Source organism: Balaenoptera acutorostrata, chromosome 20 (genome assembly GCF_949987535.1).
Source record: "Balaenoptera acutorostrata chromosome 20, mBalAcu1.1, whole genome shotgun sequence".
In the NCBI taxonomy this organism is placed as follows: Eukaryota; Metazoa; Chordata; class Mammalia; order Artiodactyla; family Balaenopteridae; genus Balaenoptera; species Balaenoptera acutorostrata.
In genome coordinates, this window is record NC_080083.1 from 1,316,488 (window position 1) to 1,342,301 (window position 25,814).

The window sequence follows — 25,814 nt, forward strand, 5'->3', positions numbered from 1 at the left end:
GACCCGCCCCGCCGCGCCCGCGCCTGGCGCCCGCGCCTCAGGACCTGCGGGGCCGCGCGGCGCATCCTGCGGGCGGCGGCGGGCGGCCGGGCGCAAGATGATGAAGTTTCGGTTCCGCAGACAGGGCGCCGACCCGCAGCGCGAGAAGCTCAAGCAGGAGCTCTTCGCCTTCCACAAGGTGCGGCGGCGGGCCGGGGGCGGCTGGCCGGGGGCGGGGACCGGGCCGGAGCCACGTCGGGCCGGGGGAGGGGGCGCACGCTGGGCCCGGCCGCCCCGCTCTGCTCTGCCCGAGCCGCGCGCCAGCCTCGCTCCATCTCTGCCCTCCGCTCCCCTGCTCCTGTCTCCGCGCCTTGGACTCCGCCGGCCTCTCCCTGCGGGCCTCTCCGCCTCCGTGTGTCTCCGGGCGGCTCTCAACTCTCGCTCCGGCTCCCACTGTCTGTCTCTTTATCTCTTTCTCGGGGACCCCTCGGCGCCCCTGCGCAGCCTTTGGGCCCGGTTTGTTTTGCTTTCGCACCCAGGCCGGTGGGGAGGGGTGCGGAGTGGAGGCAGATGTTGGGGGGTGGGGCTGGGAAATCCCTTCCCGGTTCCTCTCCTCCCTTCCCCCACCGCCCGGGGCTCCGGCTTGCGCTCTGCCCGGCACCGCCGGGGGCTCCAGCGGGAGATGCCTGGCCGTGTCAACTGCACTTGGAATCGCGGGGCCTCAGTTTCCCTTGCTATGGAATGGGGTCACTGTCCTCCTTGCTGTGGGCTCTGTCACAGGGGCAGCCGACCCACCCCCTCTCCTGGAGCCAAGGCGGAGGTGGGGGCGGAGGGCTGCTCCTTCCTTTCTTTCCTGGGTAGGGCCAGAGGGGCCACGGGAAAGGGGCTGCCTTCAGCCCCGCCTCCCCTGCGCTGGTGTGTGGTGGAGAGAGGCCCCAGCCTGCCCCTTGCTAACTCTCCCCAGGGGTGTCACTTCTGGCCTCAGTTTGACACCCAGGCCCTTTGATCGCAGGGCCCCTTGCTTCTCTTGGAGGCTTAGAGTCGTTATGCCCACACACCGGTGAGAAAATTGAGGTTCAGGGCTGACCACGTGCCCAAAGTCAGAGTGAGCTGGGGCACTTGGTCTTTGGGTCCCCTTGTCAGTGGGATTTGACTTTAGCCTTGAGGGCCAGGGGCTTCGGGAGGGGTGCTGTGGTCCTGAGCTGGCTGCCAGGAGACTCTGGTCCAGGAGGAAGCTCTGGGGCGACCGGTCCCGCAGTGACTGAGGCCGGGTCGTCTCTCAGGGTAGGCGGGGTTTTCCAGGTGGCGTAGGGGCTGCCAGGACCCTCAGACTTGGTGGCCAAGGGGCCCAGAGGGGAGGCTGGTGCCCAGGGGCTCTGAGGTGTCCCCCTTCCTGTGCTGAGTGGCCGAGGGTGAGCCCCCTCGAGATGAGAGGACAGTGATGGTAGGGCAGGCGTCGCGCTCAGGTGTCACTTCCTCAGCCAGGGAGTCGGGGTGTGAAGTGGGGACCTGAGACAGGTGGAGAGGAGGCTTGCTCCCCCTGGCTGGCCCCTGGTGGCAGAAGCTGGTCTCCCTGCCAAGGAGGGTGAGGCCCCGTTCTGAGTGGGCAGCAGTGGTGGGAGGGGGCGGTCTTGGGCAGAGGGTCACTAGAGGGGCTGGTAGGTGATCACTAGAAAATAGGCCCAGATTCCCGAGTGGTGGGGCATGGGCAGGGGGTTGTGGTCCAGGGTGAGCCTGGACTTTGGACTCGGTCTTGGGTCCAAATCCCAGCCCTGCCCACAAGTTGCCTGTGGCATGTCCACTCTATGTCAGTTTAACGAATACCGCCTTGGGGGTGCTGATGTACTAGTTGGGGAGATAGTGAGAAACCAAAAGGAGAGAGGGAAGTGTGCGGCCTGCGGTGGTTTGGATGGTGGTCAGTGCCGTGGGTGAGATCAGGCAGGTGAGGGTGGCAGGTGAGGGTGTGGAGCGATGGCTGCTGGACCAGCTCAGGGGGCCTCTGAGCAGTTGTCTCCTGAGCTGTGGGAAGAAGCCCACCTTGGAGAGTGCTGAGTAAAGCACATTCCAGGTAGATGGACCGTAGATGCAAAGGTCCTAGTAGATTGGAGGAGGGCGGAAGGCCATCAAGTGAGCCAGGGGCCGGTGGGAGGAGCCAGATGGAGGGGACTTGGCTTTGACTCGGAGTGAGCCGGGAGCCCCGGAGGGTCCTGAGCAGTGGAGTGGGCCGCCAGACTCGGTCAGGTCCAGCGTGGGCACGGTGGTGCGGGTGCTCCCCACCCCACCCCGGTCAAGTGGGCCACGCTGTCCTCAGGTGGGCTCACCGGTGCCCAGATGGGAAGCCGAGGCTTGGCCAGCGCTGTGACTTGCCCAAGGCCAAGCCAGCTGCTCAGAGGGCTCGGTCCCTGCCCGGATGGGATGAGGCTGGAGGCGGGCTGGGGCCACGGGCCTGGGGACCAGGGTTCCTTATAAAACTTGTGTCTTGCTGACGCAGTGGTCGGGGTACCGGCACCCACATGGGGTGTCCCACCTTGGTGTTGAGGGCAGGGGGCTGGGGGCCCAGGGGTGCAAGCTTCCCAGGGAGGGCCCCCAGCCAGGCTTCGGGGTTGACTAGGGGCTCCTTGGGTAGGTGGAGGGGGGGCGGGGAGCCAGGGCTGGTCTGCACTGGGACTGGCCCTGCCGGGAGCTGGGGACCTGGTGGGAGCCGTTGCGTGGACACCCCCAGTGCACAAGCCGCCTGCCCACCATCCCAACCAGGGATGGGAAGGGAATCACGTCTCCCAGTTTCCAGGTGGGAACCCAAGTCTGGCAGGTGCGTGACACCTTCAGGGCCTGGGCAGGAAGCTCCATCTCTCTGGGCCCCAGTCTCCCTGTCTCTGGGGCTGGGGGTGGGGAGCAGCCCCGGGTCGGGGCGGCGCTCGAGAGCCTCTGCCTAGCTGGCCTTGGGTACTGGCCTCTGACCACCCCCCAGAGCCTGTGTTGGGGGTTGCCTGGGACTGCACCCCACTTCAGTCTGCCTGGAGGAGTGGGGTGTGGAGTCCTGCTCCGTGGGGCAGCCAGGGTTCACTTCTGCGCCTGCGCCTCCTCTCGAGCCCCGTTCTGTTTGTTTTCAGAGCCCCGCGCACGGTGGGGTGGACCCGGGTGTAGAGAGGGACGGGGCCTCGACCAGGGAGGCCTCTGTGGCGGGGCCAGGGGCTCAGGCCCTTCCTCACTGGAGGTGTGATTACCCGTTTCGCAGCTGAGGGCACTGAGGCCCGGAGCACGGGTGTGAAGCAGTGGCAGAGCCTGGAGGCTGCCCTGGGGTGGGTGGGCTGTGCCTGTGCCAATGCCCTCACCTCCCTGCAGACCGTGGAGCATGGCTTCCCCAACCAGCCCAGCGCCCTGGCCTTCGACCCTGAGCTTCGCATCATGGCCATCGGCACCCGGTCTGGGGCTGTCAAGATGTATCCTTTGCGGGCCGCGGCCTTCGGGGCCCGTCAGAATGTCCTGGTTGCAGGTCCCCGTGTGCCGGGCCCCTGGGGCAGGGCCCCGGCTGCCCCGCACTGCCTTTCAGCCAGCCAGTTACCTGGCGGTTACCATCCCGGCAACTGTGACCCGGGAGGTGGGCTGGGGCTGGTTGCACACGGTCCCCAGCAAGAGTGGTGGGTGGGCCAGGGTCACGGCGGGCCTTGCGCGGGTGCCCGGGCACACACACGTGTGCCAGTGTGAAGACACGTGTGCCCAGCCGAGGCGCTGGGGGCGGTACCAGGCTCGGCGTGGTGGGCGCAGCGCGGCCCGCACCTGGGTGCTGGTGCCACACAATGGGCCTGTGAGCCGCACAAAGGGGCATTTTCCTGTGAGTGCAGGGTGGGTGCGGGGGGACGCTGGCAGCTGGACGCCTTCTTCCTGCCGTGGAGGATCCCAGCCCCGCTGCACGGGGTGAGCCCCTCAGGTGGGGCCCCAGGGGCAGGGTCTGGCCGGCCACTGCATGGGGGCACGGGGCCTCCCCACCCAGGGGCTGCGGGCACTGGCCGGGAAGTTGTGAGTTTGCCGACTCCAGGGAGAGCGGCTGGACCTGGGTGCCCCCACCTCCTGCGGGCCCCTGAGGCATCGGTGGGCACGCAGGGGACGGTGCCCCGGCCGCCGGCCCAGGGGTCCCACTTCCTGGCCCGCTGCTTCTGCGTCTTACGGCGCTGTCCTGCCCCGCGTGTGCCATGGGCCCGGAGCCCCTTCCTCTGTGTCCCGGGGGAGCCTCTCCTGGTGGCATGGCCTTTCTTGTGCGCTGGCCCCTCGTGCTCACAAAGGACGGGCCGGCAGACGGCCTCAGAGGGGGACGAGGCACCCCCAGCCCCCCCAGACCATTCCGGCCCGAGTCCTGGGCTGGGAAACTGAGGCTGGCCACAGGGGCTGCAGCGCCCCCCCCGCCCCGGGTCTGGCCCCGTCTCCTTGGCGACCCTGGTTCCCTCCCAGTGCTCCTGCCCTGTTTTTTGTCCCCTTGTCTGTGTCCTCCCGGCTCCTGCAGGGAATCCCAACTCCAGCTCCAGGCAACGGCTCCTGCCTTGTTTCCAGGCAACGTCCCTGACCCCTGCCCGGTCCTCCCTCCCGGGGCCCCTCGGCCTGCCCGTCCACTGTGAAGCCTGGGGTTGCTGGGACTCTGGCGCTCACACTGGGCGCTTGAAACAGGTCACCCAAGCTCTCCAAGCCTCTGTGGCCTCTCCCCTTGCGGTGGGGGCTGCCTGCCCCAGAAGGAGGTGGGGTTCCTGGCCTGCAGCTGGTGTCGGCCTGTGGTTGAGCCTCCCGGGCCTGGCTTGGCATCTCCCCCTGTGTGATGCTGACGTGCGGGGCCGACTCCTGTGCACGCAGCCCGGAGAGGCTGACGCAGAGCTGTGAGCCGGGCCTGGGCCGTGTGTGCGGGCGGTGCGTTTATTCTCACGTGCCCTGCGTCAGCCCCACGAGGTCGGAGTGCAAGTCGCCAGCCCCTTTTACGGATGAGGAAGTGAAGGTCGTGCAGCAGTGCCGACTTGCGGGGCCGAGCGAGCCTGCGTGTCGCGTGGCGGTGCAAGATGGTGCTCCCTGCGGCGAGGCGCCCCCGTGGACGGGGGAGGCCCCTGGATAGGCAGGCCCGTTGGATAGGGCCGGTCAGAGTGGTCCTGGGAGGAGGAGGTGTGGTTTCCCGGCCTGTGCCTGCTTTCCGCCCTTGACCCGTCACCCTCAGCTACGGTGCCCCCGGCGTGGAGTTCACGGGCCTGCATCAAGACGCAGCCACCGTCACCCAGATGCACTTCCTGCCCGGCCAGGTGAGCCTCGGCCCTGCCACTGGCTCCCGTGAACCCCATTTCCGCCCCGCCCCCTGCCCCAGCCCGGCTCAGTCTCGGTCTCACTCACCTGCCAGGGCCGCCTCCTGACCCTGCTGGACGACAGCAGCCTTCATCTCTGGGAGGTCGTCCACCGCAACGGCTGCGCCCACCTGGAGGAAGCCCTCCACCACCAGCCACCCAGTCGCCCGGGCTTTGATGGGGCCAGGTACTGGGGGACTCGGCCAGGGGCGGCCGCCGGACGTGGGGCAAGCCTGTGGAGGGGCAGGGGGGCAGGAAGCTGCCCCGGGTCTGGGGTTCAGGGGGCACGTCTGGTGGCCTGGCAGGGCGTCAGGTGGGGGTCCCGGCAGAGTCTGAGGTGAGCAGGGACGGTCTGTGCTCCAGGACCACTGGGGCCCCAGGAGACACGGGACAGGAGAGTGTGTCCAGAGCCCGGTGAGAGGCACTTTCTCCCCTGCGGTGAGGGGCGTCTGGGGCAGGAACTGACATCAGCACAGGTCCCCTGGGCCCTCGACTGGGGGCAGGGCGACGGGCCACAGTGTGCCTGGGTGAAAGGGCGGGTCGGGGCAAGGAGCGTCCCGCTGGGCTGTGAGGTGCTGGCAGGGTGCCCCAGGGGGGCGACAGCATGGGCTTGGACCCCTGGGGAGAGAGTACAGGGCCTCTTGGTTCCTGGCCTGGCAGCCCTTGTTGAAATGGCCGGAGCGGGTGAGTCTTTCAGGTTGCAGGCTGCCTGTGCAGCTCCGCGGGAGGCTTGTCCTGCTTGGGCTTGTACTGGGGCTAGGTGACCCCCCCCCGCCCCCGCCCCGTGTCCAGCCCTAACCCAGGATGGATTCCCGGGGTCTCCCAGCCTCTGCAGGGGAGCGATCCAGGGCCCATCTGCAAGTCAGGGAGACATCCATGGGCTGGGGGCGGGGCTTCCTGAGTGGGGCTCAGGGGGCCGTGCGTCCTGAAGGTTCTGGTCCTGGCCCAGGCGGGGCCTGGTTCCTGCCTTCCCCTCTTGGTAGGTGGGAGGAGCTCAGGGGCCCTTCTCCAAGACCCGGGGACTTATTTTTATCCCTCTCCCCACTGACGTCCTGATGAATAACCGAGCGAGCTGATTACGATGTCCGCGGCCATCGATGTCTGCGGCCACCGCCGTGGCCTTTCTGGGGCTGCCGCGAGTACAGAGGGGCTGCGGCGAGCTGACGGTAGCGGCTCAGCCCCCTCCACGCCCTCCTCAGCAGGCGGATGGGCTCCCACCCTCACCCCCCTCCCCTTGGCCCCCACAGTGGCCTGCCCATCCTCGCCCGCATCACCGTGGTCCTGCTGGTGGCTGCCGGTGACCTGGCAGCCCTGGGCACTGAGGGCGGAAGCGTCTTCTTCCTGGATGTTCCCACCCTGACGCTGCTCGAGGGGCAGACCCTTGGCCCGGACGAGGTTCTGCGAAGGTGAGAGGCCACCCGGCTTCCCTGCACCCCGTCTGCCAGGCGTGCTGCTGCCGGCTCACCCCCCACGCACCCCTCCCCTCCGCCCTCGCAGCGTGCCTGACGACTACCGGTGCGGGAAGGCCCTGGGCCCCGTGGAGTCACTCCAGGGACACCTGCGGGACCCCACCAAGATCCTCATCGGCTACAGCCGAGGACTGCTGGTCATCTGGAACCGGGCCGCGCGGTGTGCTGACCGCATCTTCCTGGGGAACCAGGTGTGTGGTGGAGTGGGGAGGCCAGCGGCTGCGCCGGGGCCTCTGCTCACGGCCGCCGCGCTCACGCCCGTCCACCCCGCCCTGCAGCAGCTGGAGAGCGTGTGCTGGGAGCGCAGCGGCCGCACGCTGGTCAGCTCACACAGCGACGGCAGCTACGCCGTCTGGGCCGCGGACGCCGGCGACTCCCCGAGGACGCAGCCCACCGTGGCCACCATGCCCTACGGTGAGTGCCGGGGAGGCCTGTGCGAGGTCGGCGGTGACCCCGAGCTCAGACTGGCCTTGGTGGGGGGCTTTGGGAGGACTTGTAGAAGGTGGCGGGGCTGAGCCCAGCCACAAAGCTGAGACCCCCCCGGGGCTGTCGGGCAGCGTGCCTTCCCCTCGGGAGGTGGGAGTGACGGAGGCAGGAGGGGAACGGAGAAGCGGCGAGAAATGCAGCCCGGGCCTCGGTGAGCCTGATGCTCTCCTACTCCTCCAGGCCCCTTCCCTTGCAAAGCCATCAGCAAGATCCTGTGGCAAAACTGTGCGTCTGGGTAGGTGGGGCGCCGGGGCCGCGCCTGGCTGCGGGAGCGCAGGGCGGGGGTGGGGGAGGCTCTCCCTGTCCCCACGGGGCCCCTCCGGCGGCTCACGTGGCTCCCGTGCCCCGAGCAGCGAGCACTTCGTCGTCTTCAGCGGCGGCATGCCCCGCGCCAGCTATGGCGACCGCCACTGCGTGAGCGTGCTCCAGGCCGAGACCCTGGTGACGCTGGACTTCACCTCCCGCGTCATCGACTTCTTCACGGTGCACAGCACACGGCCCGAGGACGGTGCGTACCTGCCCTCCCACCCCGTGCCCGTGTGTCTGCGGCCACGCTCACCCACCCCATCCTGCAGAGTTCGACGAGCCCCAGGCCCTGGCCGTGCTGCTTGAAGAGGAGCTGGTGGTGCTGGACCTACAGACGCCCGGCTGGCCGGCTGTGCCCGCCCCGTACCTGGCCCCGCTGCACTCGTCTGCCATCACCTGCTCGGCCCACGTCGCCAACGTCCCCGCCAAGCTGTGGGCCCGCATCGTGAGCGCTGGCGAGCAGCAGAACCCCCAGCCGGCCTCCGGTGCCTCGGTGTGTGCCCGGGGGAAGGGTGCTGCCTGGGCGCGCGCCTGAGATGGGGATGTGGCAGGTGTATGTGGGGAACTTGGAGGGACTCTGTGCCCTGGATGCCACTCCTGGGGTGAGAGGAGGGAGACGCTTGTCCTGACCTTCCGTTTCCGTCTCTGTCCCCGTCTCTCAGAGCTGGCCTATCACCGGGGGCCGGAACCTGGCTCCGGAGCCATCCCAGCGAGGGCTGCTGCTGACCGGGTAGGTGAACGCGTGTCCCCGGCTCAGCCCAGTTGTGACGGGTGGTATGAGTGTGTGTGTGTGTGTGTGTGTGGGCGAGCAGGGCCTGGCGCAGCCCATGCCGGTGCGGGAGGGCCCGTCCTGGGTCTGGCGGGAGCTGACCTGCTCGCTGACTCAGGCCTGGCCCCTGGTGGGACCAGGTCATCCCCATTCCCGCAGGGTGCACTGGGGTGAAGCCTCCCTAGACTCTGGTTTAAGGCTCAGCCCTCCTTTTAGCCCGAAACTGGGCTCCACCCACTCAGCCTGCCCTGGGACTGGAAAATTTGGGCTGGCCCATGCCGAGCTGCACAGGGCAGGTGCCCGAGAGCCCGGCCTGGGCCTGGCGGGCGCTGGCGTGCCCGGTGACTCGGGCCCCGACTTTCTGCCCAGCCCCTGCCTTGCGCCTGTGCTGGGACCCTTGGGCCTCTGACTCCAGCGCCCCCTCCACAGTGAGAACTCCTCACCATGGCTTTCAGGGCCTCTGGAGCCGTCCCAACCGGTCCCATGGCCTCACTCACCTTCTCACGCCCTGGCTCTGGGCTCCCCCCACCACCCAGGCGCCTGTGACCTGGACTCTGCAGCTGTGTCCTGAGGCTGCACCCCAGTTTGGTCTGCTCCTCTCCTCTTTCCCTCTCTGCTTCCTCCCAGCCTCCCCAGGCTTCCTGCTCCTGCCCCTGCCCCAGCCGATCCCTCCGCTCTGTGACTGCATCTCTGGTCACCTTTTCTGGAGGCTCGCCTGGGGGCAGAACCCCCGTAGTCCTCTGTTCCCTGTGTCACCCACCCCTCACCTCCTGTTCATTATTCCTGGTGATTATTTCCGCACCTTCTCACCCTCTTTGCAGGGAGGGGCCCAGCACCTACTGTGTGTGGCCTGGTGTACAGGAGGGGCTCAGTATGTGTCCTGTACGGTTGCTAACTTCCTGTTTGCTGTATGCAGTAGGAATCCAGTCAGTGTTTGGCTTAGGCGCTCAGTGCCCAGTGCGTGGTCGCTGGATGACTGGAGGACCTGGGACCTGACCTCACCTTCCCTGCAGGCACGAGGATGGTACCGTGCGGTTCTGGGACGCCTCCGGCGTGGCCCTGCGCCCACTCTACAAGCTGAGCACCGCCGGCCTCTTCCAGACAGACTGCGAGCACGCCGACAGCCTGGCCCAGGCCGCCGAGGACGACTGGCCACCCTTCCGCAAGGTGGGCCCCTCCCCTGGCCCCGGGGAGCCTGGCCCGGGCTCCGCCCTGTGTCACCAGCCCTTCCGCCCTGCAGGTGGGCTGCTTCGACCCCTACAGCGACGATCCACGGCTTGGCGTGCAGAAGGTGGCGCTCTGCAAGTACACCGCCCAGATGGTGGTGGCCGGCACCGCGGGCCAGGTAGGGCCAAGGCGTCCCCAGGGCTGCGGGGCTTGGGGGGCTTTCTGGAGGGTCTGGTGGGGTGGTAGAGGGACCGGAGCAGCAAAAGCCCAGAGGTGGGAACGGGGCTCCAGGTGGGACCAGCCAGGGCTGTGGGGACCCACAGAGCCTTGGGGCCGGGGTGGGAGCACAGGTGTTAGATGAGCCCCAGGAGGGCAGGGCTGGCAGGTCCTGGTCGCCACCGTGTTGCTCAGTGAGGGCCCTGGTATACAGTGGGCGTCCAGTAAGTGTTTATTCAGAGGATGCACTGGAGACAATCCTGGGACCACCCTGGCAGAGGCATCGGAGGCTCGGGCGGGGCACAGGTGGCCCCCTCTTTGTACCGACGGCCCCCTGCGCCCCCCCCCCCTCAGGTGCTGGTGCTAGAGTTAAGTGATGAGCCGTCAGAGCAGGCGGTGGGCGTGGCCAGCGTGGACCTCCTCCAGGACCGTGAGGGCTTCACGTGGAAGGGCCACGAGCGGCTGAGCCCACGCACAGGGCCGCTGCCCTGGCCGGCCGGCTTCCAGCCCCGTGCACTGGTCCAGTGCCTGCCGCCGGCTGCCGTCACTGCCGTCACGCTCCACGCCGAGTGGGGCCTCGTGGCCTTTGGCACCAGCCACGGCTTCGGCCTCTTCGACTACCTGCGCAGGAGCCCCGTGCTGGCCAGGTGTGTGTGGGCCCCTCCCGAGGTTTGCGGAGGCGCAGGTGGGGGGTGCTTTCGAGCCTTGCGGGAAGCGCTGCTGGTGGAAGTTAGGCCCCCCGGCGGCTGGGCTCGAGGGCGGGCTTGGGACTTGGGCTTCCCTGATGCCCGGCACCTGCGCCCCCCAGGTGCACCCTGCACCCCAACGACTCCCTGGCCATGGAGGGGCCGCTGTCCCGTGTGAAGTCGCTCAAGAAGTCGCTGCGCCAGTCCTTCCGGCGCATCCGCAAAAGCCGCGTCTCGGGCAAGAAGCGCTTGACTGCCGCCGGCAGCAAGGTGGGCCGTGTGGCCGGGTGGCCGGGCGGGGCGGCAGGGGCGGGAAGACCGGGCTCCCGAGCCTCGTGCCCCTCCAGTTGCAGGAGGCCAACGCGCAGCTGGCGGAGCAGGCCGGCCCCCACGACGTGGAGGTGACGCCCGTGCAGCGCCGCATTGAGCCCCGCTCGGCCGACGACTCCCTCTCGGGCGTCGTGCGCTGCCTCTACTTCGCCGACACCTTCCTTCGCGACGGTGAGGCCGGGAGGGGTGTGCTGGGGAGGTGGCCCTAGGTGGCGTGGCCCGGGTTCCGGTCAGCCGCCTGGGAAATGGGCGTGGAGCGGCGCCTCCCAGAAGGTTGGAAAGTGTTGCCTGCTGAGTGCCGGGCTGCGCTGGCGACAGGGTGCCCCGGCCCACAGCCGCCCCTGGGACAGCCCGACGGTGGGGTTGGTGAGCGGAGACCCGAGCGGAGACGGGAGCCGGGGGCCTGGGGGGGAGTGCGGGCTGCAGCACCGAGGCCGAGGTGGGCGTGTATCAGGAGACCCCGGGCAGCATGGCTGGAGTGGAGGACAGGCCCGGGAGGTGTGGGTGCTGGCCGCCTAGCCAAGGAGCTGGCTTTATAGTAAGGTATTTTTTTTTTTTAATATAAATTTATTTATTTATTTTCGGCTGCATTGGGTCTTCGTTGCTGCGCGTGGGTTTTCTCTAGTTGCGGTGAGCGGGGGCTACTCTTCGTTGCAGTGTGCGGGCTTCTCATTGTGGTGGCTTCTCGTTGTGGAGCACGGGCTCTAGGCGCGCGGGCTTCACTAGTTGTGGCACGTGGGCTCAGCAGTTGTGTCTCGCGGGCTCTAGAGCGCAGGCTCAGTAGTTGTGGCGCACGGGCTTAGTTGCTCCGCGGCATGTGGGGTCTTCCCGGACCAGGGCTCGACCCCGTGTCCCCTGCATCGGCAGGCGGGTTCTCAACCACTGCGCCCCCAGGGAAGCCCGAGGAGCTGGCTTTGACCCCGAGCGGTTGGAGCCCCTGAGGGCCCTGCAGAGGGCAGTGACGCGGTCGGGCTCGTGGACGGAGTTGCTGATTGGTTTAACTGGACGATGGGGCACACCCCGTTCAACCCCACACCCGCTGCCCGCCCCTGTGCTCCGTCGTGTCTCGTGGGGGATTTTAAGTGAAAGCCCCTGCGTGAGCAGCTCAGTGTGCCTCTGGTGGACGTAACCTACAGCCAGGGTGCCCGAGTCGCACGCTGTAGCATGGACGCTGATGCTGGAGTTCTCCTGTCACAGTCGGCCCACAGGCGACTCTGTTCATCTCAGAACGCCTTTTTGGGGTTGGGTCAGCGTCCAGCTAGTCTGCACGTGGCGCTATCATTGATGCATCTTTCCATCTCCGTCTGGGAGGGGAGGCCCCACTTCTGGTGGTGTTTGTGGAACTTCCCACTGTCTGGATGCGGCAGCCCGGGGTTTTGGTTGGCCTGCTTCCAGTGTCCCCCTCAGAAGCCGGCTGGGCTTTGGCAAGCATGGCTTTGATTGCTCGCTCATGTTTTGCTCAGGTGTTCCCACCCCCCATGGTTGCTGCTCAGGTCACCAGTTCATCAAGGGTGCACCATGGTGACTGCCCGGTCCATCCACGCCTGTGCGTTTTTAGCTGATTTTCCACTCCTTCCTGAGGGGGGGGTCAGCTTGCACGGGATGGCAGGCTGGGTGTCTGCGGCAGGACCAGTGGTGGACGTAGGGGAGTCGGGGCTCCGCGACGGGGCCGCATCCCCGGGATGCTGGGGGCGGGGGGGTCTGAGAGGTCAGGGTCCAGTTTGACATCCCCACGGAGGTGCCCTAGAGGTCACTCCTGTGCCTGCAGGAGGACTGGCCGAGGTCACCAGGGAGGTGTGGGCTGGAGAGAACCAGTCCAGGGTCCCAGGGCATCGGGAGGGGCGGGGAGGGGAGGGGAGGGGAGGCACGTGCCTGCCTCACCAGCCCATCACCCCCCAGCGGCCCACCACGGCCCCACCATGTGGGCGGGCACCAACTCGGGCTCCGTGTTTGCCTACGCGCTGGAGGTGCCGGCGGCAGCAGCGAACAGCGACAGGCGGCCCGAGCGGGCAGTGGAGGCCGTGCTGGGCAAGGAGGTACAGCTGATGCACCGCGCACCCGTGGTGGCCGTGGCCGTGCTGGATGGACGCGGCCGCCCGCTGCCGGAGCCCTACGAGGCCTCAAGGGACCTGGCACAGGCGCCCGACATGCAGGGCGGCCACGCTGTGCTCATCGCATCTGAGGAGCAGTTCAAGGTGAGCTGGCACAGAGACCCCTGGGGCTTCCGCCTCCTGGACACCGCCAGACCTTCGACGACGCTTGCCCACCTACGCCCGCTTGCTGAGACCTCCCGAGAGCCCCCAGCCGGCAGAGACGCCCTGGGGAACCCCGGGGGCCCCCAGGACCTCGACCGCCCCCCCAGAGCTCGAGGTGTCGGGGGGGTCCCGGCCCCTGGCCCTTCCACCTGGCGGGACTGGCTCCGCCACAGTGGGAGGGGCCTGGCAGGTTTCCGGGCAGAGAAGCGGGTGGGGCCAGAGGGCCGGGCTGGGTGGCGGCACGGGGGGTGAGGACGGGCCGGGCTCTGCTCAGCGACCATCCCCTGCCCGCCTCCAGGTGTTCACGCTGCCCAAAGTGAGCGCCAAGACCAAGTTCAAGCTGACGGCCCACGAGGGCTGCCGCGTGCGCAAGGTGGCCCTGGCCACCTTTGCCAGCGTGGCCTGCGAGGACTACGCCGAGACCTGCCTGGCCTGCCTCACCAACCTGGGCGACGTGCACGTGTTCTCGGTGCCCGGCCTGCGGCCCCAGGTGCACTACACCTGCATCCGCAAGGAGGACATCAGTGGCATCGCCTCCTGCGTCTTCACACGACACGGCCAGGGTGAGGGCCCTGGACGGCAGGGGAGGGGCCGCTCACAGGGCTTCTGGGAGGGGGGCGGGATCTTCACTGCGCTCTCTGCTCCCCTCCCACCCCCCCACCCACCCGCAGGGTTCTACCTGATTTCCCCGTCTGAGTTTGAGCGCTTCTCCCTGAGCGCCCGGAACATCACGGAGCCGCTCTGCTCTCTGGACATCAGTTGGCCCCATGATGCCATGCATGCCAGGTGCGTGGAAGGGGTGGGGCCTGGAGCAAGGAGCAAGGTCGCCATCCCCAGTGTCACCCCTCTCTGGTCCCAGGGCTCAGGAGTGGGAGGGTGGGGGCCTGGCCCTCGAGCCATGAGGCACCTGCCCCTGGTCCCCAGCACAGACCCATCTCTGCAGCTACAGGCCCCGAGAATCGCCCAAGCTGAGCCAGGCTAATGGGACCCCTGGCGTCGTCCTGGGCCCACAGAGCCACGGCGGAAGACCCGATCCCACCCGCAGCGAGGGAGCTGGTGAGGAGAGCGGGCGTGAAGTGCGGCAGCTCATCCTCAGGGCGGGCCTCTGCGGGATGCGGCCACTGAGGGGGCCGGGGGGAGGGCGTGCTGGGCACGAGAGGGTGGAGGTCCATGTGTCGGTGCCGTGGTCCACTGTGCGCTGGACTCGGGACCAGGGCCCCAGGTGTGGAGTCTGCCCCGGGGCCCTGGGAAGGGCCTCATCGCTTCCTCTCTGCAGACACCCCGGAGCCGCCTGAGGCCACGCTCTCACCCACGTCCGTCGACTCGGCCACCAGTGCCGACACAACGCTGGACACGACAGGGGATGTGACGGTGGAGGACGTGAAGGACTTCCTGGGGTGAGGAGGTGGCTGGGTCCACAGGAGGGGGTTGGTCGGCTCCCAGCCTCCCTCCCCCCTTCCAGCCAGCCTCATATCCCAGCTGGGCCCAGAGGGCCGAGGAGGGCCTGACCCCAGACCCGCTGACCGCTGCCCCTCCCCCCAGCTCTGCGGAGGAATCTGAGAAGAACCTGCGGAACCTGTCAGAGGATGAGGCCCGAGCCTGCCCCATCCTGATCGGATGAGGCGCTCAGGTGCGGGGCCCTGGGTCTCCCTGGTCCCCTCGGCGTGGCCTCACCCACCCCCACCCCCACCCCGGTCTTGCACCCGAAACCCTGGCAGGCCCCGGGAGGCGTTTCCCCAGACTGCCCCTCCCGGAACTGTCCCGGCAGGGCCTCCGCAGCCCACGCAGACGTGCTTCTCGTAGTTTGCTGTTAGAAATCAGGGCCAGCCAGTCAGCCCCCAGATAACAAGGCTGGTGTCTGGAACGAGACCAGGCCAAACCACTTAGGGGGACGGCGGCTTGGGGGCTCAGGTGGGTTTGGCCAGCCTGTTTCACAGGTGAGATCACCCAGGTGTGCGAGATTGGGCGCTGCCCGAGGCTGACCGGCCCCCGCGCCAGTCTCGGTGTGGCCCAGGCCCGACTCTGATGCCGCAGGCCTGCCCCCGACCCCCGCCTCTCCCTGCACAGACGCCGCGGCTCCCTCTTTGTTGCTGGGGTCACCGCTGCCCCCCTCCAGGGCCACGCTTTGGCCTCAGGGGCCCAGATGTGGCCGGGGCTAAGGCTGTCACTGCAGGGCCCTTGCCCTCGTCCTGGACAGGAGACTGAGTGGTGGCACACGTGTGGCCAGGTCGCCTGCCCCCTGGGACCTCCCTGGCCTTCGGCTGATGCCTTTTTCCTTCCTCTACCAGGAAGGCCAGAACTGCCAGGCCTGCCCTGTTCGGAGCTGGGACCCAGGACCCCGGCCCTTCACGTAGACCTGCACCTGCTAATCTCAGGCTCCAGTGGGACCCGCCCAGCCTGGCCCCAGAGGCCACCCGGGAGGTCAGGTGCCACAAGGGAGGGCAGCTGGGGCTCACAGCCCATCACCTCCCAGGCGACAACACCGTCCTTTCCCTCTCCTTTTGCAAAGAGTATTTTTCTAACGCCTGTGCCAGGCACCACAGTCATTTCTAAAACTATTTTGGTACGTGCTCCTGGGCCAGCACCCACGACCCCCGCCAGGCTGTGCACGAGTACTGTGTGTGTGTGTTTGTGACCGAGAGCTCCACTGGGCAACCAGGACTGGGGCGTGTGCGTGTGCGTGTGTGTGGAGCGGGGGTCAGGATGGGTTTCCTTGTAGATTGTACCCTGGGGTTTTTTTTTCCTGTCATTTTGTTAAAATTAGCCATTTTAATATTAAAAATACTGCTTTTTAATATTGAAAATAAAAGCATTTAATATCTCTTAAAGGGCAACCACACCTGCTTTATCCCTGGCAGAAAAGGGGGCATCACACGTGAGCTCACGGTGGAGGAGATCCACTTTCCCAGGCCCCTGGGGGCACACTGGTCAGGGTTACTCCCGTTGCTGCTGCTGGGGACTACGGCACTGGGGGCAGGTGGTGGACAGACAGGCCCTTCCTTTCTCTCCCTCCGCAGAGCCTGTGGTGGCCACCAGGGCACGCAGGCAGCTGCCCTAGGTCAGGGCCTGGCGGAAGGTGCTCCAGGCGTGGAAGCAGCGGGTGAAGGCGTGCTGCTCGTTGCCCTTGCGCACCAGGCGCAGGCGGCGGGGACGCTCGTGCTCCTTGGAGCGCATGTGCTGGATGTACACCTGGTGGGCGGGACGGGTGAGTGCGCGCCTGCAGCCTCGGCCCCTCCTCCCCCCAGGCCCAGCCTTGGCCCCCTCCCCCGCTCACCTGGCAGGCCTTCAGACTCAGCTTGATCTCCACCTGGCTCGTCTGGGTCCCCACCCACATGTAGACCTGTGGGGACAGCGGGGGAGGTAGTCACCCGGCCTCGGAATTCCCATCTAGGGACGGCAGGGCTCCCCGAACGGGCAGGGTTGGTGGGCTCTCACCTCTTGGCCATTGTCTAAGAGCATGATGTCATCATCTGCCAAGTCGTCTTGGCAAAAGTCAGAGCACTTCTCGGTCACTGCGAAGTAGCCCTTCTCGTTGGAGCACCTGGGGGTCATGGGGAGGCTGAGGGTCGCAGCAGCGGGGCCAGGACTGAGGGGGACGCGGGGGGCGGGGGCGGGGCCGGCCTCACCGGAAGAGCCGCGTGTGCTTCATGTACTCGGCGTCGTCGTCGTAGGGCTTCCGCGCCCCGATGCCCACCCAGAAGAAGTTCTCGGGCTCCTCGCCCTCGTTGATGACCTGGGGGAGAGGTCAGGCAGCTCGGGGCCGGCTGCCCTCGCCCGGCCACCCGCGTGCGCCACCCACCCTGCTCACCTGCTTGCTGTAGGAGGCCTCAAACATGCTATTCAGGATGTCCTCTGCCAGCTTGGCCTCGTCGGGGTCCGACGCCCGGCCCACCCACGCGTACACGATGCCCTGGTTGTCCTCGCTCTCGAAGGGAACCTGGGTGTGCGGAGGCTCGGGTCACACCCTGCCTGCACCCCCGCCCTGCCCCGCTCCCGGCCGCGCCAGGCCTCACCTTGAGGATGAAGCAGAACTCGGAGTTGAGGAGGCCGGAGTCGGTGCTGATCTGGATGCACCTGGGGGAGGGGGGTGGTCAGCAAGGAGCCCAGGCAGGACACAGCCCACTGGCCTCCCGCACCCGCTCCCCGCAGACAGGCACCGGGTGCAGAGGGCGCTGCCGTTGGTGCGGATCTGGTACAGGCTCGGTTGCAGGGCTCCCTGGGCCGCCTTCCTCTTGCCCCGGTGGATGATAAACTTTCTCTTGAAATGGGACAGAAACTTGGGGTTCTCCTGCTGCTGTGTCATGCGCACCACCTGGGGGCACGGAAGCCATCAGGGGCAGCTCCCCAGTGGGGCAAGCCTCCCCCGGGTGAGTCCCAGGGACACCCCCTCCCCGGGTTCTGGGGGTGTGGCCGGCACACCTCCAGCTTGCCAGGGAAGAGGCTCTCAAACTTCTTCTGCAGGCTGAAGGTGAAGGTCAGCCAGCCCATGCTGGACGCCTGGCGGCCCTGCCAGAAGTACACGACGCACTGGAAGTCCTCCTCGGGCTGCTTCTCCGCCTCGGCCGCCACCTGCTCTCCCTCCTGGCCCTCTGCCCCCGCCTTCGCCTTCACGGTCGCCGCCTCCTCCTCCTCCTCCTCGTACTCCACAGGGACCCAGTACCTGCGGGGTCAGAGGGTGGTGGGCAGGGCCGAGCCCCCGGCACCGGGGGGCGGGTGGGGCGAGGGGCGCGGGGGAGGCACCTGCAGAGGAAGACGTAGCAGTCCTGCGTGTAGAAGTGGCCAAACTCCTCCTCGGGCAGCCGTGCGAACTTCTTCCCCTCGAGCACGAAGCCCTCCATGCCGTCCAGGTCCTCGTTCCACTCCTCCATCAGCTGCTCCGCCTGCGTGTGACCCCAGCCGTCACGGGCCTCGTGGCCCTGCCCGGCCCTGCCCCGCCCGCCCTGCGCCCCAGCCCCGGGCCCACCTCCGCCAGAGGCATGCGCGGCTGCCGCGGCAGGAAGAGCGAGGTGAGGTCGGCCTTCATCTGATCTTTCTTCTCGGCGTCACGCTTCACCTTCCCCGCGAGCCCTGGGCCCTGCAGCACGGCCTCTGCGTTGCGCGTGTAGTCTACGGTCAATACATCGTCCCAGTTCTTGAACTTGGCCTTGAACACCTGAGAAGGCACAGGTGGAGTAGGAGGCGGAGCCTGGGGAAGCAGGGCGGGGCCTAGGAATCGGGAGAGGTGTGGCCTAGCAACCTAGGGGGCGGGGCTCGGGCAGAGGGTCCGGGAAGCTGTGGAGCTTGGTAACCAACCGGTCCACAGAGGGTCAGGGCAAGAACGCGCCCGCGGGATCTCGGGGAGGAGGCCTCCGGGGGCGCCGCATCGCGCACCTGCGCCTCTGTGCCCTCCAGGCTGCGGCTGACCGTGGCGTGGCGCGGCCGGTGCAGCATCCCACACAGCTCCTGGCCCAGCTTGAGGGCGGCAGCGCGTACCAGGCGCGGGGACTTGCGGCCGAGCCAGATGAACACGTCGGACCAACAGTCCAGGATGTACACGCAGCGCGTGTCCAGCAGGCTCTGCAGCTGCGGGGCCCCGGGGGCTGGAGGTCAAGACCAGGGCCACCAGCAAGAAGGGGTCCAGCCCCCGCGCCCTCCTCCCTGTGCGTCTCACCAGCCGCATCCCAGGCATCAGTTCCACCTTGGGCCGCAGCTTATGTTCCACAGAGAGCTTGTAGTTGATCTGCGGCAGCTCCAGGTAGCCCAGGCCCAGGCCCACCTGGCAGGAGCAAGAGGTGGTCTTAACCAGGCTGGGTCTGGGGAACACGAGCCCCGGCCACAGCAGCCCCTGCTTCAGGCTGGCCCCTGCACTCAGGTCCACAGCCTGCTCCTCTCCAGGCCAGCTTCCTCCCTCCACCCCAAGATGCTTTCTAGAAAATCCTATCAGTGGAAGAAAGGCTGGTAGACAGTGCCTTCCCTACCCGCCCTCTCCAGGTCCTTTTGGGTTCTCTAACCTGTCCTCTTCCCGCCCACAACACGCCCACCTTCCTGTCACCTACAGCACGAAGGCCAGGTCCCCAGGCCTGGCACCCATGTGCTTCTTGGCCTCCCTCTCCAGCCCCACCTTCCCGGAAGCACAGAGCCCAACACCAGTGCCCCCGGCCCCACTCAGAGCCAGCCTCAAACCCGTGCTGAGCTACTCCTTGCCCAGAAGGTGGCACCCTCTCCCCACTGAGGTCCCGAAGGAGACCGCAGCCGCCGCCTGACCGCCAGTGAAGTCAGGCCAGCCCCGCACCCCCGGCTCACCTTATACAGCTTGGGCTGGGGTGGCGAGAAGTCATCGGGCACGTGCTTCTTGATCTCGGAGGGCTCCCCGCCCAGCACCTCCCAGAACTCTGGGGGCTCCTGGCCTTGTACCAGCAGCGAGATCTCCGCCTTCCCTTTTCGTTCATTCTTGTTAATTTTCTCTGCAAAGAGCCTGAGAGCGGGTGCAAAGCCTTAGTGATGAAGCCCACGCCTCCTCCTTGGGTGACAGTTTTCCTTTGCACAGAACACCCCAGCACGTCTGGGCAGGTCACAGCCCTCTTACCTGGCCTTGGTGGTGCTGCTCAGCGTGGCCTGGGCCCCCCGCCACACGTAGATGTCCAGCCCTTGGTCCAGCAGGAAAACAAACCTGGACAGGAGGGGTGGGAGGGGCTGCCACTGGCCACAGGCAACGACTGCCCCCCATGCCTCCGACCCCGCCCCAAATCCCTGCTTGCTGGACCTCCTGCCAAGCTCTGCGGGACAAGGGCTGGAAGGCCTGTCTAGAGCCGAGCCCTGCCCCCCCACTGGTGGAGAGAAGGTTCGGGGTGAAGCACCCCACCTCATGTCATGGGGCTCACCTTGGGTCCAGGGAGGCCCCCTTAAGAGGCACAGGCTCCAGCTTGAGGTTCTTTTTTCCATACACACGGTACATCCTGGGGGCCAGAGCAAGAGTGGCTTGGCGGGGGCACCAAGGGGCAGATTTACCCCAGTACCCTCCCCCCATCCTCCCCAGCTGAGCCCAGGTCAGTGCCGCCCGCACACCCCTCACCTGGTTACGTAGTGTGTGTCCTCCACGGTGTAGAAGCCGCTGGCCGTCCCACCCTCGACGTAGGAGATGTCGTTGTCAAACACCTGCGTGCGGGGTGTGTGGGCTTTCACCGAGCTGTCCCCCCCACCCCCGCCCAACGCCACCTGTCAGGAGGGGCGGACTTGCGTGCAGCAGAGTCAGAGGCTGCCAATCCACGATGATGTTAAAAATACAAGATCTGTGTCTACAGACGTAAACACACACGGGGTGGTACAATGTACATAACCGTGAACGCATTTGCTCATGTCCGGACACAGCATGTTTAGACACGCGCGTGTCAGGGAACAGGACCGGGCAGGTTTATGGAAGAAGGCAAACTTAGGTGGAAGTGCCCAAAATCTCGTCTCGTGTAGGTACCTACATGTAACCAGCTGGCGGGTAGGCCGGCGCCTCTCACTAACCCAGCTCGCTGGACTCTGGCCCTGCCCCTGGCCCCGCCTCCTTGGTGGCCGGCTGGTGGGCCACCCTCTAGCAGCTCCCCATCTCTCCTGGTCTCCTACACCGCCACCAACCCAGTTTCCAGCTCCCAAATTAGCCTGGTCTCCTTATCCTCACCTGAGCCAGGACTCGCCTCACCTCACTTCCCTGACCTCACCCCATCCATCCCTGCTGTCTGCCATAGGTCCGCGGGGCTCAGCACCTGATACAGTACAGTCAGCCCCGCCCACCGGCCCTTGGCTCCAGCCCCGCCCCTCCGCACCTGCAGGAATTCGTCGCTCTCTTCGCCCATCTCCTCGCGCACGGTGCGGCACTCGGCGCCCAGGTAGTTGCGCAGGTTGACGGCGTGGATGGCAGAGCACGCCTTCTTGTCGAGTGTGGCCTCCCCGCCGATCCAGTAGTAGATCTCCCAGTTCAGAGACCCGCTGTCATCCAGAAAGGTCTGGAGGCCGGGGCAGTGGCCGGGTCAGCCCCCGCCAGGCTTCTGCTGGGCGGCCTCCCGGGCCGAGCCCTCGCCGCCCACCCTCCCCCGGAACACGGCTGGGAGCGGGCGGTTCTGAGCCGTCCAGGTCGGGCCTCACAGCCCCCTGCCCCGCACCTTGAGCACAATGTAGCAGTCGGCCTCGTAGAACCTGCCGTGGAGGGCTTCCCCCACCAGCACAGGCACGAAGTTCTCCATCTGCCAGATGGTCAGGCCAGGAAGCTGGCCCACGTCCTCCGTGAAGAACTCGGAATAGTCGAGGCGCGGCTTCTCCAGGCCCTGGTCCCAGCGCCGCACCTTGCCCCCAGGCGCTCCAGAGTCCACACTCTCCTGGGATTGAAGGCACAAGGCTGGCTTGACTCTGGGCAGCCGCTCGCGCTGGTCGGCCTGCGACCCAGCTCAGGACCCCTCTCCCGCTGGGCCCGGGTTGCACTGCTGAGCAGAGCCTGAGCCCCGGCCCGGCTTACCTCCTGCTTCTTGTTCTTCTCCTGGGCCACGTCCGACATGCCCTTCAACACCTGCTTGGCCTGGTCATCCTGGGCCGAGTCCTTGCGCCTCCGCAGCCGCATCTTGCGAGCCAGGGGGTCCTTGGGCCCACTCCCTGCTGAGGGGAGGGGTACACAGCTGACCCGGCTGCCCCCCACTCCGCCTGGGGCGTCCAGCCAACCAGGGGCCAACCCCACGCCCCGCATCCAGAGAGCGCGTCCCACCCAATTTACAGATGGGTAAGCTGAGGCCCAGAGAGGAGCCCCCACTGCCAGGCCAGACCTTCCCCTGCTCACCAGCCGCCGCCGCGGCCACCGTGGCAGGGGAGGCTCCCGCCAGCCGCAGCTGGTTTTGCAGCGAGAAGTCAATGTTGTACCACTCGGTGGTGCGGTCAGCAGGCTTGGGGGGCATGACGAGGCTGGGGTTCTCCCGCACGTCCAGGACCTGCCTCGTGGGGCAAGCGGAGCCGGCGCTGAGCCCGAGTTCTACCTCCTGGCCACCCCAGACCCCTGCTCTTTGCGACCTCTGGGGCCAAAGGGCCCAGGTTCTCATCCCGCAGACACCCTCGTGGGCTTGGGCTTTCCCGTCTGTCAAATGTGACCTCGCAGACTGGCTGGTTATGAGGCTTCAGCAGTGCTGTCGAGCGTGATGTGGTCACAGGACGTGGGTCACCCCCTCCCCACCCTGCCGCCCCTCCCCACCCTGCCGCCAGCCACCCCTCCCCGCCCCGCCACTGGCCGCCCCTCCTCGCCCTGCCGCCGGCCGCCCCTCCAGGAGCCCTTTGCTCGGTCTTCTCTGGGGGTCTGTCCGCACCTCTCCCGTTCCTCCCTCCCCCCAGTACCAGCCGCCTGCCCAACCTCGATCTCTGTCAGGAAGTGGACGGCCTCCGGGAGGGTCACCAGGCGATTCTTGTTCAGGACCAGCTTCCTCAGCTTTGTGCACCTGTGACGACATAGCTGGGCCTCAGGGGGGTGACAGACGGGGAGCCGGGGGCCTTCCAGTCCCGGGTTGGGGAGGCAAGTAGGGCCAGAGAGACTAAGCAGCCCAGCTAGTTGGGAAACCAGCCAATTTGAAGGTGCCGGGAAAGACGGGAGGGGCCGGGGTCTCCTCACGGCTAAGTGACCGGGAGGGTCTTTCTGCGGCTTCTACAGGGCAGCACCTTCCAAAGGGGCCTTCCGAGAACTAAAGACCCCTGGGTGCGAACAAGAGCGCATCAAAAAACACGTTCTGCCCTCGAATTAACCCGGAAGCTGCCGAGGGTCCTCTGTCCTCAGTGCCGGGGACCATGCTGGTGGACGCTGTGACCTCTAGGAGGGGGAGAGGACGGAAGCAGCACTGTGCCCCAAATGCAGGTGGCAGCGGAGCCCTTCTGGCCTCATCCCTATCGGCACCCCCCCGGACACTGCTCTGCGGACGTCACCCACAGAGCCAACTCCAGCCCTCCGTTTTCTACGCGGCACGGAGACCGCGGGGGCAGGGTGGCGGGGCCGCGCCGGGATTCCGGGGCTTTCCGCGCCGCGCCCCTTCGCCCGGCCTCGGCCCGGCACCTGCACAGGCTCTCGGGGATCAGCTCCAGGTTGTTGCTGGCGGCCATGAACTCTTCCAGGCTGGACAGCTTGCCGATGCCCGAGGGCAGCCCGTCGAAGTCCAGCTTGTTGGAGCTCAGGTACAGCCTCTTGAGCTTGGTCAGCTTGCAGATGGCCGACTAGAGGCGGCACGGGCAGGGGCGGGTCAGGGGCGGGCACAGGGCGGCCTGCAGCCTCCCCGCCCTCCCTGGGCCCCAACGCACGGGCAGTGAGGTCAGCTGGTTGCGGGACAGGTTCAAGGTCTCCACGTGCACCCACTGGTCGATGCAGAGGGACAACTCCGAGATCTGGTTGCTGCTGAGATTCAGGCGCCGCAGGCTGGGGAGGGTGTACAGGCACTCGGGCACCCGCGTCAGGTCGTTGCAGGACAGGTCCACATCTGGGCGTGGGGTGGGCGCATCAGCCGGGGCCCCTGCGGTGGGCTCCAGGGGCGGCGGGCCTGTGTGAACCCCGGCCCCCCCTCCCGGCTCTGTGGCCTCAGGTGCAAGACTTAACCTCCTGGTTTCTCAGAGCAGGGGGTCTACGCACAAAGCCTGCTCGTAACTTGGTGTTACTCCCAGTCGTCACGGTGACAACGGGAGATGTGACAGAACCACACCCCCTTCCCCCGAGAGGTGCTCACTGAAGCAGGGTACCATCCCCTCCTCTGTGAGGAAGCGAGGGGCTGAGGGGTCCCCAAGGACTGCCAACCTGCGAGGTGGCTCAGGCCCTCCAGGCTGGTGGGCAGGTTGCCCTGGGTGCGCTGTGTGTTCCTCAGGTGCAAGGTCTGCAGGGCCGTCATGGCCGGGAGCTGCCTGCGGGGAGACATGGTGTTCAGGCCGGGGGCTGGGGCCGAGCGGGCCCCACAGCACGAGGCCGATGGTGGCGGAGACGCGACACCCAGCAAGGCTGGGGCCCCGGCGGGGAGGGCCAGGCGGGTGCCCACCGGAGCTGGGCGTGCAGCAGCGGGTTCCCGTTGAGCACGAGCGTCTGCAGGTGCACGAGGCGGCGCATCTGGGGGGGCAGGCTCTCCAGGCGGTTCTCGCTGAGGTCCAGGTACAGCAGGTCGGTGAGGTTGATGAAGAGCTGGTTGGGGATGGTGTCGATGCTGCGGGTGGAGGGCTGCCGGGTCAGGGCCGCACTCCCACCTCCGGGACCAGCCCCCGGGCCACCCAGCCCGCCCTCTAGGCACCTGTTGTGGCTGAGGTTCAGCACCAGCATGTTCTTGGCGTTCTCCAGCTCCCGAGGGCACTCCGTCAGCTGGTTGCAGCTCAAGTCCTGGGTAGAGGGGCGAGGCCGGGTCAGGGGCGTCAGGGCTGGTCCCACCCTGCCAGGCCTCCGCCGGGCTCGAGGGTCACGACAGGCACTGAGAGGGGAGCAGAGGAGGGGGCTTCAGGGCAGAGTGAGACAGTGGGACCCTGGGAGGAAGGGGGCCTAGGTTAGGGATCCGACTCCATAAGCGACCTTGGGCAAGGCACTGCCCCCTGTAAGTCTCAGGTGTCTGCGTCTGTAAAACAGGATCACCATGGCCCCAGGGTCCAGCGTAGTGGGTGGGCGCTGAATGGTGGGGCTGGCACAAGGGCCAGGTGGCAGATAACCACTGACCAGAACCGAGAGATCATCCAGCTTGAAGATATCGTCGGGGACTCCGGAATTCTTCAGGCTGTTGGCTCGAGCCACGATGGCCTGGGGATACACCATGAGAGTCCGTGACTCCTAGCTTCCACCCCCCAGGAGAAACAGGGATCGGGGGGGACACCACCTCCGGAAGTCCACCAAAGCCAGGCCTGAGTGCTCTCCCACTCTGGCTTTTACTCATAATCCCTCTACTTGACAAGCCTCTTCTAGACTACCAATGAGCTCCTATTTATACCTCAAAGCCCAACTCAAATGTGCCCCAGAGCCCAGCACACGGAATCTCAGGGAACCTTTCCTGATGGAATAATCCCTCTTCCTCCCAACCCCAAAGGGCAAGACAGGGATAGAGCTCTGAGTCAGAGCTTCTAGTACAGAAGAAGGTTGAACCAAAGACAGGTCAGAGCGTAGACTCAAAGCAAGTCCGTTTCCTCTCTCCTTAGGGCTGAAACTTGCTCACGCTTCCGAAGTGCAGGAAGTTAGTGCAGGAGGGCTGAGGGGGAGGGGACAGGCCAAGTGGTGGCACCATGACTGCAAGCGACAAAAACACTAACGAGAGCCACCGCTGCTGCCCCCTCAGCCCCAGCGTCTGTGTGCTGCCACCGTGTTGCTTCACGGCAGTCACTGCTGGACCATCTCGGAAAGTGGAAGGAACTCGTCCAAGGTCACGCAGCCGGGAAGTGGCAGAGCTCAGATTTAAACTCGAGTCCGGAGGCTGTGCCCTTAACATCTCAGAGCTCTGACCTTGGATGGGAATGACCCTCGCTGAGGCTGCCGGTCTGGGGGGCCTGAGGGTCTGGGACGGGGGCTCTATGGAGAGCAGAGGCGCAAGTGAACAGCCCCGACCACCTCCCCTCCTGGCTGAGCCCCACCCTTCCCCGGCTCTACCACTGCCGGCTGTGTGACCTGCCTCCGTGGCCAAGAGTCCTCATCTGTGAACTTGATGGAAGTGAAGATCACATAAAAAGCCCTTGTGAAACAGTTGGAACAGCGCTCAGCTGGTAACAGCTGCTATAGTACTTGCTGTTCAAACTGGGTGGGATCTGGGGGTTTTTAGCGCTTCCCTCACACTTACTCGACACACGGCATTACTGCACGCTCTCTCCCCCAGCGTGCGGGTACAGAGAGGTGCTGGCCCGGCCCT

At 66.7% G+C, this 25,814-nt stretch overlaps 2 protein-coding genes across 5 annotated transcripts in view; one reads left to right on the plus strand and one right to left on the minus strand.

The window, feature by feature from the left end:
• On the plus strand, positions 1-15,803 carry LLGL1 (LLGL scribble cell polarity complex component 1). Of its 3 annotated transcripts, none has more exons than XM_057535350.1 (23): positions 1-178; positions 3,322-3,419; positions 5,171-5,252; positions 5,348-5,478; positions 6,539-6,697; positions 6,789-6,951; positions 7,039-7,174; positions 7,427-7,481; positions 7,600-7,754; positions 7,822-8,045; positions 8,215-8,282; positions 9,335-9,488; positions 9,562-9,666; positions 10,059-10,351; positions 10,513-10,660; positions 10,738-10,891; positions 12,620-12,915; positions 13,274-13,538; positions 13,647-13,761; positions 13,919-14,031; positions 14,252-14,372; positions 14,518-14,605; positions 15,264-15,803. In XM_057535350.1, the coding sequence occupies exons 1-22, from the start codon at positions 98-100 to the stop codon at positions 14,594-14,596; spliced, it is 3,195 nt and encodes a 1,064-aa protein (XP_057391333.1). In that variant the 5' UTR covers positions 1-97; the 3' UTR covers positions 14,597-14,605; positions 15,264-15,803. The 3 variants fall into 3 exon arrangements, with proteins under 3 accessions (XP_057391333.1, XP_057391334.1, XP_057391332.1); XM_057535351.1 differs by having other exon boundaries at positions 7,042-7,174; XM_057535349.1 differs by having other exon boundaries at positions 13,274-13,761.
• The window catches only part of FLII (FLII actin remodeling protein), a 12,760-nt gene continuing 2,718 nt past the window's right edge, over positions 15,773-25,814 (minus strand). The window contains exons 4-30 of one of the 2 annotated variants that reach the window (XM_057535348.1): positions 24,641-24,721; positions 24,228-24,313; positions 23,982-24,143; positions 23,747-23,850; positions 23,260-23,435; positions 23,018-23,175; positions 22,328-22,412; positions 21,767-21,914; positions 21,452-21,585; positions 21,102-21,314; positions 20,766-20,945; positions 20,027-20,109; positions 19,836-19,910; positions 19,541-19,624; positions 19,258-19,429; positions 18,626-18,730; positions 18,346-18,537; positions 17,939-18,127; positions 17,716-17,855; positions 17,395-17,635; positions 17,133-17,287; positions 16,989-17,049; positions 16,784-16,912; positions 16,602-16,708; positions 16,411-16,516; positions 16,250-16,315; positions 15,773-16,164 (exon numbers count right to left, since the gene is read on the minus strand). In XM_057535348.1, coding sequence (XP_057391331.1) covers positions 16,030-16,164; positions 16,250-16,315; positions 16,411-16,516; positions 16,602-16,708; positions 16,784-16,912; positions 16,989-17,049; positions 17,133-17,287; positions 17,395-17,635; positions 17,716-17,855; positions 17,939-18,127; positions 18,346-18,537; positions 18,626-18,730; positions 19,258-19,429; positions 19,541-19,624; positions 19,836-19,910; positions 20,027-20,109; positions 20,766-20,945; positions 21,102-21,314; positions 21,452-21,585; positions 21,767-21,914; positions 22,328-22,412; positions 23,018-23,175; positions 23,260-23,435; positions 23,747-23,850; positions 23,982-24,143; positions 24,228-24,313; positions 24,641-24,721 — 3,567 coding nt within the window. In that variant the 3' untranslated portion in view covers positions 15,773-16,029. Of the gene's footprint in view, positions 16,165-16,249; positions 16,316-16,410; positions 16,517-16,601; positions 16,709-16,783; positions 16,913-16,988; positions 17,050-17,132; positions 17,288-17,394; positions 17,636-17,715; positions 17,856-17,938; positions 18,128-18,345; positions 18,538-18,625; positions 18,731-19,257; positions 19,430-19,540; positions 19,625-19,835; positions 19,911-20,026; positions 20,110-20,765; positions 20,946-21,101; positions 21,315-21,451; positions 21,589-21,766; positions 21,915-22,327; positions 22,413-23,017; positions 23,176-23,259; positions 23,436-23,746; positions 23,851-23,981; positions 24,144-24,227; positions 24,314-24,640; positions 24,722-25,814 lie in introns of both variants that reach the window. The other variant, XM_057535347.1, reaches the window with a different exon arrangement.